This window comes from Nicotiana tomentosiformis, chromosome 8 (genome assembly GCF_000390325.3).
Source record: "Nicotiana tomentosiformis chromosome 8, ASM39032v3, whole genome shotgun sequence".
Lineage (NCBI taxonomy): Eukaryota > Viridiplantae > Streptophyta > Magnoliopsida > Solanales > Solanaceae > Nicotiana > Nicotiana tomentosiformis.
The window spans coordinates 137,806,926-137,820,640 of NC_090819.1; the positions used below are offsets into that span (position 1 = coordinate 137,806,926).

Here is a 13,715-nt window from a genome sequence, read left to right on the forward strand (position 1 = left end):
CCCCAAGTGGCTCACTTGGGGCAATAGATATTGGAGAATCGCCGATTCTCCCTACGTTTTCCGAGGAGGCAATTCAGGAGGCCCAAGCTATGAGGACTACCAAAGTAGATGGGGCTCATGGAGGGGAGGACTCCTTTCGTGGTTACTTTATTGGGGTCAAGGATCCTACCGACCTGAATGAAGCATCGACTCTTTTCAATGAGGCTCAACAAGCCTTGAATCGGGTGAGTCTCAACTCCCTTTGTCGATATCATACTTAGTTTATTTCTTCTCTTCCTGTCTAATTTCCTTTCCTCTTTCCGTATAGGCTTTGGCGCTCTATCAGGAGGAGTTTTCAAAGTCCCGAATAGAGCTGAGCGATGCGAGGCTGACCTCCGAGGGATCACGGAGGAGAGAAATGCCCTTACACTTCTCAGTGGGCAAAAAGAAGAGGAGATCAAGGACCTCCGAACCGAGTTGGCCAAGGTTCACCAAGATCAGACTGACGTGATCGAGCAGGTAATAAAAATCTTAAAAGCTCATGGGCTCGATTCGGGAACGGTGGCTAACATTTCAATCTCACAGCTGCAGCAAAAGGTTGAGAGGATCGAGCAATTCCGCGAGGAGGTCGACATGATGAAAGTCGAGACCTTGGGGTAGAAAGAAAGTATGGACCACTTTGCTGCTGAAAAAGAGGCTGCTCGAGCCGAATTGTCATCAGTCAAAAGTCAGCTTCGATGCATGAAGGAGAAGAGCTCAGCTCAGGCAAAGAAAATAAAAGAGCTCGAGGCTCGATTGGCTTCCGAACTTGCAAAGGCCAAATCTGAAGTCGAAAAGGCAAAGGCCGAGGCAGAGGCGATCGTGGCCGTCTACCGGGTCGATGCTGAAGCCGCTCAAGTCCAAGCGAGAGAGGTAGCCGAAACTGCTCAAACTCAAGCACATTGGATTGCTGAATTCGTCAAATACCAATCACGGAGGGAAACCCTTGAGGAGATCCACGCTCGAGGTTTCGATCTTACCAACGAGATAATAAAGGCTAAAGAGCATGAAGCTAATGCTAAAGCGTTGGCCTCTTCCGATGATGATGATGATGATGATGATGGCAGCAAGAGCGGGTCCGAGAATGGGGAGTACCTCGATGGAGAAGAATCTTCCCCTGAGGAAAATTAGGAATCTTAGGCTTTTTCTTTTTTGATTTTTTGTGCGGGACCCTGATCGGTCCTTGTAAATATTTTCGTATAGATAAAAGATCTTTTTTCTCTTTGACTTGTCTTTATTCTATTTCCTGCCTCGTGTAAATTCTATTTCATTCATGCCTTATGGAGTTTTTGCTCACAAGTTTGGGACTTTAGGCAACTAGACCAAAGTCGGACCAGTGTAGTCTTTAAAATCGAGTGAGTACTTGCTCGAACTCGAAGTAGAATGACCCTTAGATTTTAGTTGAGTAAGGACGATTTCTCGAACTCAAAAAATAAAATAGCCCTTAGGCTATTGAATTAGGCCGATATGGCCTTAAAAGAATGCCATTTCCCCTTTTTCGGCTTGAAACTTTAATCATAAAAATTTGTCCTGCCTTAGCACGAGATGAATTTGTACCCATTAGGTTTTTTGAGGATTGGTGTTATCGAAGTCCTTTGCTTTGTTATGCCTTAGCACAAAATTGTCCGGGAGTTCGAACAATTCGCTACCCCTTAGAGTTTTTAAGGGTCGATATTATCGAGACCCTTAGTAATTCATTCGAGGGTTGCCTTTTCTAATCGGTTTATTAGAATATTTGAAGGCCTGTTTTTGTCACGCCCCGAACCTGGGGGTGCGAGACCAACTGTCACGATCCAAAATTTCACCACATGCGTCGTGATGGCACATAGTCTCTAAGACTAGGTAAGCCGATTTCCATTATATTTTTGAAGCCATATATTTTTTTTGAATTAAATAAATAATTAAAACTAACAGCGAAAATAATTACAATACACAACCTCCCAAGACTGGTAGTACTGAGTCACGAACTCTAACTGAATACATAGAATGATCACGAGGACCGAATATACAATACTGTTTGATTACAAATTAATAGTACAATGAAATGAAAAAACTCCAAGGGACTGCGACGACCAAGCAGCTCTACCTTGAATCCTTACGATCCCGCTTTAACTCTGCTCAAGTCCGATATTTCTAATATATGGCTCTGCACAAAAATGTACAGAAGTGTAGTATGAGTACACTACGGTCGGTACCCAGTAAGTATCAAGACTAACCTCAATGGAGTAGAGACGAGGTACAGTCAAGACACTCACTAAACTAATAACCTGTGCAATATATTATACAAAATAATAGGAAACAAATAATAATAATAAGGGCAGGATAAAACAACCAGTGATATGCACAACAGACAACAAGAATACCAGTAATGTCACTCAACAATTAATAAACACAATTACACCCAATTAAATCAAGTCCTTCAAATAAATGTCTTTCACATATAATTTTTCCAGATAACTCTCTTTCAAATATAATTTTCTCAAATAATTATTTTTCAAAAATAATTCTTTCAATAAATCCTTTCAAATATAATTTTCTCAAATAAATATCTTTCAAATACAATTCTTTCATATAATACTTTCTAAGTAAAGATCCTTCCAAATAAATATTTTTAATATAATTTTCGATTAAAAAGTCACCATGTGACACCTCATTTCATAATCATAAAAATACAGGTCTCAGCCCATTTTCATATTTTTCGTAAATACGGGTCTCATCCCATTTTCATATTTTCACGGCACCTAGTGCCCCTAATTAAATCATCATATTTCCCCGGCACCTCGTGCCCTCATTTCATCTCACAACTGCACGGACAATTCATGTGCTAAATATCATTATTATTTACTCACGTCATCTCGTGCCCACATTTCAATTTATAATCCGCCTGGCAATAGCCACGGGTTCTCAATTTCAACATAAAATAGATTGTTATCAATTTATTATCAACAAGACCAATTGCACAAGGCATAAAAATAAACACAAGAAAAATCACCACATCACATAAAATCATCAACACCACAACCCCACATCATCACATATCGTCCCTTACAATAGCCACCCTTATAGCTCCTATTGCCACCCTTATCACTCCTAAAGTCACCCTTATCGCTCCGCCCAGACAATATCAATAGCCATCCTTATCGCTCCTATTGTCACCTTTATCGCTCCTATAGCCACCCTTATCGCTCCGCCCAAACAATATTCCAACAAACACAACAATAGTGAAATGCCACCCTTATAACCACATAATATCAACGGTGAAATCCCACCCTCATCTCCCCAAAATAGCAACTCACACAACACAATAATTTACACGGTAAATTATCATAGCAACATAGCAAAAATCAATTCATATCACAATTTGCCCAATGGACACAACCAAATTCCAAAGCTACAACCAAGTCAATTAATTTCACAACAAATAGCCAAAAGCTCCACACAATACGTACAACACCCAAAAATAATCAATAGAGATAGAAATTACTCAACATAAAGCAAAGTCTTCATAAAAATCAAATTTTCAATAATTATATAAACACCTCTTCTTAAGCTCATTTAATTAATTGTTTGCAGGGGGAAAATCCAAAATGAAATTTAATTCCAATAATTATCAAACCAGCAAATTCACGAAATTTAATAAATAATCAAATAATAATCACATCAAATTGTCATATAACAACAGAGTCAACCACAAGGATTTAGGCACGACAAGTAAATGATTAAATATATGCCAACAATTATCCAATTTACTACACAATATGCTCAAGACCTTAACTCAATAAAATTTGCACACATAAACCAAGTACGTACTCGTCACCTCACGTACCTGGTTTTCAATTACACAAATTGCACATAAGACTCAATGCCTAAGGGAAAATTTTCCCACTCCAGGTTAAGCAAGACACTTACCTCTTTGAAGTTATGCCGATATTCCAAAATCGTCTTCTTGCTTGAATTGACCTCCGGACCACTCAAATCTATCCAAATTAATTGTATGACTTCATTAAAATTCATCGGAAACAATTCCAGATAATAATACGTCGACTTAAAATTTTATTCCAAAAAAGTCAACAAAAGTAAACGCGGGACCCGCCTCTCGAAACCCGACATAATTTTTATAAATTCCGAACACCCACTCCGATACGAGTTCAACCATACCAATTTTATCGAATTCCAATAACAAATCGACCTCCGAATCTTAAATTTTTGTTTTTGGAAGATTTTATAAAATTCTTGATTTTCCTCCATTAAATCCGAATAAAATGATGGATTCAAAGACATAATCATGGAAATTAATCAAAACTTGATAAGAATCACTTACCCCAAACACCCACGCAAGAATCTCTCCGAAAATCGCCTTCTACCGAGCTCCCAATTAGATTTTGAGTTATGAACTCAAACCCCCATTTTGGGACTTTTAATTCTGCCCAGAAGTGCCTTCATCGCGTTCGCGAAGCATAAAAACATGTGCTGCCCAGATTCTTTCATCGCGTTCGCGATGCCTTCCGACCTCTGCCTTTCACGTTCGCGAGACACGAGTCGTGTTCGCGAAGGCTTAATGCCAGGCAGGCCCCTCGCGTTCGCGTCTGACCACTCACGTTCGCGTAGGCTTTCCTCATCTCCTTCTTCGCGTTCGCGTATTCTTCATCGCGTTCACGATGGGAAAATCCCAGCTGTCCAAAATCCTTCTGCGCGAACGCGTGAGACCATTCACGTTCGCGAAGAACAATACCAGATATCAGTTCCAGCAGTTGCAAAACAAGGAAAAATGATCCGAAACTATCCCGGACCTCACCCGATCCCCTCGGGACCTCAACCAAACATACCATCAAGTCCCAAAACATCATACGAACTTAGTCGAACCTTCAAATCACCTCAAATAACTCGAAAACCACAAGTCATACCCCAATTCAAGCCTAATGAACTTTGAAATTTCAAATTCTATATCTTGTGCCGAAACACATCAAATCAATTCGGAATGACTTCAACTTTTGCACACAAGTCACATTCGATATTACAGACCTACTCCTACTTCCAGAATCGGATTCCGACCCCGATATCAAAAAGTCAACCCCCAGTCAAACTTTCCAAAAATTTGAGTTTCGCCATTTCCAGCTTAATCATACTACGGACCTCCAAATAATTTTCCGGACACGCTCCTAAGTCAAAAATCATCATACGGAGCTAACGGAACCGATGGAACTCCATTCCGGATTCGTCTTCATGCGGTTCCGACTATGGTCAAAATCCTAAGACTTAAGCTTCCTTTTTAGGGACCATAATAAGAAGTTGCTCAGAGCCTTATGCCGCCAGACGGGGCTTAAATTCTTAAAACGACAAGTCGGGTCGTTACACCGGCACTCAGTGCCTTACCTATCCTTGCGTACCAACTTGCGACTAAGGGACTCTGAACATATAATGTCATACGTTGGCCGTGGCCACATTGCAAGACAATTTTTGAAGCAAAATATAAAACTGAACGAAAGCTAACGCTGGCTAAACATCAATATAAATCTGGGCCGACAAGGCCGTCATAACTACTATAGCAGACAAACCAACAAAATATACATACAAGGCCTACAAGCCCAACATACTGCCTTAACTGATAGGTGTGTCTACAAGCCTCTACTGATGGATGTACTGTGATCTGAACAGGTCCCCGACCTACCCATAACCTATATACATATATACACAAGATGTACACAAAACTTGAGACCCGACAACTCCGAAGGACGTGGAGCTTACCGATAAAGCTGAACTCGGGCAACATATACTGAGGAGGTTTACCCGTCTGTCTGTCTGAACCTGCAGACATAAAATGCAGTGTCCACAGAAAAAGGGACGTCAGTACGAAATAACGTACCGAGTATGCAAGGCAATAAAATAACTGAAAGCTGAAATTGAACTGATAATATAATAACTAAAAGTAACTGGGAGTCAAAGATGATCTGGAGATATACTTACCTGCTGATACCGACTCAACTCTCTCAATATAGTAAATAAAATAGATGTCCGGCCCTATAAGGCTTGGAATGTGTAACTGCCCCGCCGTAGTAGGCTCGCTCATAGGCGCTCGGCCATACTAGGCTCTGTACCTCGGCCATGCTAGGCTCGCTCATAGGCGCTCGGCCACAGTAGGCTCGATATATAACTTACCAACTGATCAGAGGTTACTCAATAGGGGTCTGCCCACCAATTATAGCTCGATAGTGGGGAAAATACTGTAGTACTGTATATATATAGACCCTCCGCTCTCTTGACTGGAAGAAGACAAAACTCAATTGAATATGAAGTCCCTATAAGAGAAAATACTGTAACTTATGATACTAGGATAATGAATATAAATTCGGGAGTATGAACTTCTCTTTATGCCTCGTTATCGAACGCATGTAGTTATGAGATCATGCCAAAATAAAGGAAGGGCTTAACCTTAACATACCTAGAGTAGGAAAAACTCCGTATGATATTCTTGGGAAAGATTGCACCGTATTCCCTTAGAATTGTAAAATTCCATTGCTATTACGTAGTATAATTTCGTATGAAATTTTTGCTTAAGATCGTTACCTTGCTGAATTTTTAATCCATCTCTCTTAATGAATTTGATCACAATATTGTATAAATTTTCTTGCTGAAGCTATCCTCACTTTGAGGATGAAAATGTCTTCCTTTTTGTGAATTAAAGAAGTCTTTTGATAACATTCTTTATCCCAAAGAGATAAGGTGCTCGTGTCTTGAAGTGTTTCCACCTTGCAAGGTGATTCAAGAGTCATTTAATGGATTCCATGTGGCGGCCACGTTGGGGAGTTAATTCTTATCCCATAATTATTCACTTAATTCCTTAATCAATTTGTTAATCCACCATTAACCAATAATTACCCAATTATCCACATAATTAGGAATTATCTCAAATTACTTAAAATACTACTCGCTTTTAACACACTTTATACATCTTACTATCATGTTCATGTAGTACCTTGTATGGCACTAGTCCATAAATACCGGGTACTGTAGCTCAGACCGTATTTATTTCCAAATCGATAATCTTCAATGAAACTCATTTTCTTTGATTCGTTTACCCTTTAACCTTCACGGCATTTAACTTATCGCCTATTATAAATAGCATAAATGCTTATAATCTCAAGATAATCTCATCTCCGAGTCTACGTCAATTATCTGAAGAAAACACTTTAATGTACGAAAACGCGAGATGTAACATCCTTCCCCCTTAGAAACATTTGTCCCCGAATGCTTACTCTTAGAGACTTTGGGAAGTTTTTTTGCTAGAGTCTCCACCGTACACTAGACTAAAATCAACATGTCCGCAGCTAGAAAACATACTATACATGCCACACATGGCCAATGTCTATAAATAGCAACACTTGGCCTAACACAACTGTCCATTATAAATTCTGAAAGTCAAAAATAAGAGCTTACCTGATGACCTACTGGGCTGAATATAGCTGTGCTGAGGTATCCCACCTCGATCCATATCTTCAGTTTGAAGTAGGTGGGAGTATTTAGACTTCATTTCCTCCTCCGTCAACAGTCGCTCCCGGATAAGCTTTACTTTCTCTACGGCCTGCTAAACCAGATCTGGCCCATGTAACCCAGATTCTCCAACATCAAACCACCCTATAGGATATCTGTACTTACGCCCATACAAAGTCTCGTACAGAGCCATCTGGATACTGGAGTGGTAACTGTTATTATATGCAAACTCGATAAGAGGTAAATGTTCATCCCAACTTCTTTTAAAATCCAACACACATGCTCGTAACATATCCTCGAGCGTCTGAATTGTGCGCTCGACTTGTCCATCAGTCTGTGGATGAAAGGTTGTGCTGAGATTCACCTGAGTCCCTAAACCTCTCTGAAATGACCTCCAAAAATATGCTGTAAACTGGGCCCTACGGTCAGATATAATACATATTGGTACTCCGTGTAGCCGGACTATCTCCTTAATATATAACTTTGCATAATCTTCTGTTGTATATGTAGATCTGACTGGTAGGAAATGAGCTGATTTCGTGAGCCTATCGACTATCACCCATATAGAATCGAACTTACGATGAGAACGAGGTAAACCCGTGACAAAGTCCATGTTTATCGCCTCCCATTTCCAAGTCGGGAGCTCTATAATTTGCATTATCCCCCCGGGCTTCTCGTGCTCTACCTTCACCTACTGGCAACTAGGACACTGAGCGACAAACCCAGCAATGCTCTTCTTCATATCGTTCCACCAGTACATATCCTTAATGTCATGGTACATCTTCGTCGACCTAGGATCAATGGAGTACCACGAATAATGTGCCTCTGACATAATCCTGTCTCATAGCCCTGCTACATCTGGATCATACAGACGGCCCCTATATCTGAGAACCCCATCTCCCTTGAGCTCTAACAATGGCTTCTTCTGCTGCAAAACTCGCTTTCTCAACTCGACCAACTCTAGGTCCTCGTACTGCCTCTCCTTTGCTTCAGCTATGAGAGATGATTTTGCAATATTTTGGAGTACAACTCCACCATCGCCAGAGTCTACTAACTGAACCCCGAAACAAGCCAATTGATGAATCTCTCTAGTTAATTATCTTTTCTCGGCCTCTACATGTGCTAAGCTACCCATAGATTAGCGACTTAAGGCATCTGCTACAACATTAGCTTTTCCTAGATGGTAGAGAATGTTAACATCGTAATCTTTCAATAACTCAAGCCATCGCCTCTGTCGCAAATTCAACCCTTTTTGCTTGAAGATATATTGCAGGCTTTTATGATCTGTGAATACATCAACATGAACACCATATAAGTAATGCCGCCATATCTTAAGTGCATGGACAACCGCAGTTAACTCGAGGTCGTGGGTCGGATAATTCCGCTCGTGCTTCCTTAACTACCTTGAAGCATACACAATTACCTTCCCATGTTGCATCAGGACACATCCTAACCTGACACCTGAGGCATCACAATACATGGCATAACCATCTGGACCCTCTAGAAGTGTTAGAACTTGCGCTGAGGTCAACCTATTCTTAAGCTCTTGGAAACTCTTCTCGCAAGCCTCTGTCCACTGAAACTTAGTTTCTTTCTATGTCAACTTCGTCAATGGTGCCGAAAGGGAAGAAAAACCCTCTACGAACCTCCGGTAGTATCCTGCTAAGCCTAGAAAGCTACGAACCTCTGTCGGAGTTGTAGGTCTAGGCCAGGATTTCACAACCTCAATCTTCTGAGTGTCTACATTTATACCTCCATCGGTTGCAATGTACCCCACGAATGCTACAAACTTCAATCAGAACTCATATTTAGAAAACTTAGCATATAATTTACTATCACAGAAGGTTTGGAGTACCGCTCGCAAGTGGTCCGCATGCTCATCCTCTGAACGTGAATAAATCAGAATATCATCAATAAATACTATCACGAACAGATCTAAAAATGGCTGAAATAGGCTATTCATCAAGTCCATGAATACGGCAGGTGCATTCGTCAACCCGAAGGACATGACAAGGAACAGAAGTGGCCATATCGGGTTCTGAAGGCTGTCTTGGGAATATTTTTCTCCCAAAATCTGACCTGGTGGTACCCCGACATCAAATCTATCTTTGAAAAGAATTTAGCTCCCTGCAACTGATCAAACAAGACATATATCCTTGGAAGTGGATACTTTTTCTTAATAGTTACCTTGTTCAGCTGCCTATAACCAATACACATCCTCAACGAGTCGTCTTTCTTCCGTACAAACAGTACCGGTGCACCCCAAGGTGAGGTATTGGGCCTGATGAAACCTTTCTCCAGCAAATCTTTTAACTACTCCTTCAACTCCTTCAATTCGGCAGATGGATATTGGTAGAGTTCCCGGAAGCAAATCGATGCCAAAATCAATCTCTCGCTCTAGAGGAATACCTGGAAGTTCATCTGGAAATACATCTGCGTACTCTTTGACTACTAGAATAGACTGAAGTGTAGGTATCTCGGCATCTGCATCTCTAACTCGCACAATATGATAAATGCACCCTTTTGTGATCATTTTCCTCGCCTTCAGATAGGAAATAAACCTACCTCTAGGTGTCGCTATATTACCTACCCATTCAAGGACTGGCTCACCCGGAAAATGAAATCTTGTTGTCTTTCCTTGACCATCAACTGTGGCATAGCAAGCTGGAAACCAGTCCATGCCCATGATAGTATCAAAATCCAACATCGCTAGCTCAACTAGGTCGGCTGAGGTGTGACGACTACAAACTATCACCGTACAACCTCGGTAAACCCGGGTAGCAATAATAGATTCTCCGACCGGTGTAGATACCGCAAAAGGATCACTTAGTATTTCAGGCACTATACCAAACTTCCCCATGACAAATGGGGTAATACACGATAAAGTAGATCCTGGGTCTATCAAGGCATAAGCATCGTGAGAGCAAATGGTCAACATACCTATCGCAACGTCTGGTGAAGACTCCTAGTCCTGTCGACCCGCTAAAGCATATCTACGATTCTGGTTACCACATGAACTGGAACCTGTACCTCTGCCTTGACCTCTACCCGCGGAAGACTGAGACTCGCGCCCTGAAGGATGTACGAACATAGATAATCATGTTGCTGAATTCGCTGGCTGTGTCATACTCCCAGAATCTCTATTTGGGTAATCTCGCATCATATGCCCCAGATGTCCACATGTATAACAAGCATCGGAACCGGCTCGGCATTGGCCCAAGTGTCCTCTACCACAGATGTCACACCACGACAGAAATGACCATGTCTGCCATGAACCCCGTTGTCGTTGCAAACCCGATGCCCATGAGCTCTCACCTGGTCCTGACTGAGTATAGCGGTCATACCGGTAACCCTGTAATTGAGGTAGCGGAGGCCTAGGTGGCCATTTGAAGTACAGGGGCCTATAACTACCCTGAGACTACTCCTGAGACCTGGCAAATCTCATCCTCTTACATTGTCCTGACTCAGTCCACTCAGTACCCTGCTGCCGACACCTAGCCCTTTTTATATTCTGGTCGAATGCTTGAATCCAGGAGATATCCATACTATCTTGCAATGCAGTGGTGGCACATGCCTCGGTCAACTCTGGGGCCAATCCTGCTATAAACCTGTGAATCCTGTCCCGCATAGTAGCAACTATAGATGGTGCATATCTGGCCAATGAGTTAAAATGAAGACTATACTCTCGAACACTCATATTGCCCTGCTTGAGGGCTAGAAACTGATCGACTCGAGCCTGTTGGATCTTCCGCGGTAAGTACTGGTCAAGGAAGGCATCCGAAAAATTCTCCCAAATAGCTGGAGGTGCATCACATCCTCTAGACCTCTCTCATCCCTCGTACCAAAGGATGGCTATATCTCGGAGTCGAAAAGCTGCTAGCTCAACTGCCTCTTTCTCCGTGGTATACATAACCCGAAAGATCCTGTGAAGCTGATCTATGAAATCCTGTGGGTCCTCCCTCTGATCCGTCCCCGTAAACTCTGGGGGACTCAAAGCAATATACTTTCAGACCCTTGAACTCCCAGACCCATCATAAGATCCCGCACTAGTGGGTGCCCTATCATGTTGCTGGGTAGATACCAACTGTGTCAACAAATGCACCGTACTTCTCAAGTCCTGATCTGATGGAAGTGGAGGGGGAACTGGATGTGCGGTCTCCCTAGGAATCTCCTCAGGTGGTGGAAGAGCCGGTAATGACTGAGTAGGGGTCTCTCCCTGGGCCTCAGATTGGGCCCCATCTACTGGGGGTACCCTACTAGTCCCCTCACCTATTGCTGTATCTCTCCTTTGGCTAGCCATAATTTTCCTAGTCACCGTCATCTGTGCATACAGATGCCAACACATAAGTTTAACTCAAATTTCCTATAACTCAGTTCTACAGCTCGATTTAGATTCGAAAGAAGGGTAACCAACTCCTATATGTCATGTAGTCCCCTGCTTATATAATGTGGTGCACAACACATCTATAAACAAGACCCTACTAGACACGGCTTGTAGACTCCCTAGGACAAAACTGTTCTGATACCACTTTTGTCACACCCCGAACCTGGGGGGCGAGACCCGCACCCGGTTACTCACTTATCCTTGTGTACCAAATTGCGACTAAGGGACTCTGAACATATAATGTCATACTTTGGTCGTGGACACATTGCAAGAAAATTTGCGAAGCAAAATATAAAACTGAACGGAAGCTAACGCTGACTAAACATCAATTTAAAGCTGGGCCGACAAGGCCGTCATATCTACTATAGCTGACAAACCAACAAAATATACATATAAGGCCTACAAGCCCAACATACTGCCTTAACTGACAGGATATGTCTACAAGCCTCTACTGATGGATGTACTGTGATCGGAACAGAGCCCTGACCTACCCATAACCTATATACATATATACACAAGATGTACACATAACTCTAGACCCGACAACTCCGAACGATGTGGAGCTTACCGATAAAGCTGAACTCGAGCAACACCTACTGAGTAGGTCTACCCGTCTGTCTGTCTGAACCTCCATGCATGAAATGCTTCATCCCCAGAAAAAGAGACGTCAGTACAAAATAACGTACCGAGTATGCAAGGCGATAAAATAACTGAAAGCTGAAACTGAACTGATAATAAAATAATTAAAAGTAACTAGGAGTTAAAGATGATCTGGAGATATACTTACCTGTTGATACCGACTCAACTCTCTCAATATAGTAAATAAAATAGATGTCCGGCCCTATAAGGCTCGGAACGTGTAACTACTCTGCCGTAGTAGGCTTGCTCATAAGCGCTCAGACATACTAGGCTCTGTACCTAGGCCATACTGGGCTCGCTCATAGGCGCTCGGCCACAGTAGGTTCGGTATATAACTTACCATCTGATCAGAGGTTGCCCAATAGGGGCCTTCCCACCAATTATAGCTCGATGGTGGGGAAAATACTTTAGTATTGTATATATATATATATATATATATATATATATATATATATATATAGACCCTGCGCTCTCTTGACTAGAAGAAGACTCAATTGAATATGAAGTACCGATAAGGGAAAATACTGTAACTTATGAGACTAGGATATATAAATTTGGGAGTATGAACTTCTCTTTATGCCTTGTTATCAAACGCATGTAGTTACGAGATTATGCCAAAATGAAGGAAGGGCTTAACCTTAACATACCTGGAGTAGGGAAAAATCCGTATGATATTCTTGGGAAAGATTGTGCCGTACTCCCTTAAAATCGCAAAATCCCGTTGCTATTACACAGTATAATTTTGTATGTAAATTTTGCTTAAGATCGTTACCTTGCTGAATTTTTAATCCATTTCTCTTAATAAATTTGATCACAATATTGTATAACCTTTCTTAATGAAGCTATCCGTTACTTTGAGGATGTAAATGTCTTTCTTTTTGTGAATTAAAGAAGTCTTTTGATAACATTCTTTATCCCAAAGAGATAAGGTGCTCATCTCTTGAAGTGTTGCCACCTTGCAAGGTGATTCAAGAGTCACTTAATGGATTTCATGTGGCTTCCACATTGGGGAGTTAAGTCTTATTCCATAATTATCTACTTAATTCCTTAATCAATTTGTTAATATTTTATTAACCAATAATTACTCAATTATCCACATAATTAAGAATTATCTCAAATTATTTAAAATACTACTCGTTTTTAACACACTTTATACACCTTACTATCATGTTCATGTAGTACTTTG

The 13,715-nt window shown here is 41.4% G+C and overlaps 1 protein-coding gene across 1 annotated transcript in view; it reads left to right on the forward strand.

Moving 5' to 3' along the window:
- Nucleotides 1–648: 648 nt before the first annotated feature.
- Nucleotides 649–13,715, forward strand: part of LOC138898222 (uncharacterized) — a 39,370-nt gene continuing 26,303 nt past the window's right edge. The window contains exon 1 of the mRNA XM_070184270.1: nt 649–1,109. Within this exon, the coding sequence (XP_070040371.1) occupies nt 649–1,109 (461 nt within the window). The remainder of the gene's footprint in view (nt 1,110–13,715) is intronic.